General features: G+C 35.6%; 1 protein-coding gene across 1 annotated transcript in view; it reads right to left on the bottom strand.

The window, feature by feature from the left end:
• LOC100569249 (ring canal kelch homolog) overlaps positions 1 to 261 on the bottom strand; it is a 64,310-nt gene that overhangs the window by 948 nt on the left and 63,101 nt on the right. Inside the window, exon 9 of the mRNA XM_029488845.1 lies at positions 1 to 217. Coding sequence (XP_029344705.1) covers positions 1 to 217 — 217 coding nt within the window. The remainder of the gene's footprint in view (positions 218 to 261) is intronic.

Below are 261 nucleotides of genomic sequence, written 5' to 3' on the forward strand. Positions count from 1 at the left end.
TCCAAACTTTGGATCTTTCTGTATAGACTTCTACACTTTTAAGAACTACTGACCCATCCCAACCTCCAATAGCATACATCACAGCGTCTAAGACTCCTACACCAACATTACTGCGGGATATGGACAGTTCTGCAACTAGTTTCCATCTGTCAATACTCGGATCATAACATTCAACAGATTTAAAACATTGATTTGACGAACTATCATACCCTCCTACCTATACAATTGAATAAAATGTAATGAATATATAACTTGAAATTA

The sequence above is a fragment of the Acyrthosiphon pisum genome, chromosome A1, assembly GCF_005508785.2.
Source record: "Acyrthosiphon pisum isolate AL4f chromosome A1, pea_aphid_22Mar2018_4r6ur, whole genome shotgun sequence".
NCBI classification, from domain to species: Eukaryota; Metazoa; Arthropoda; class Insecta; order Hemiptera; family Aphididae; genus Acyrthosiphon; species Acyrthosiphon pisum.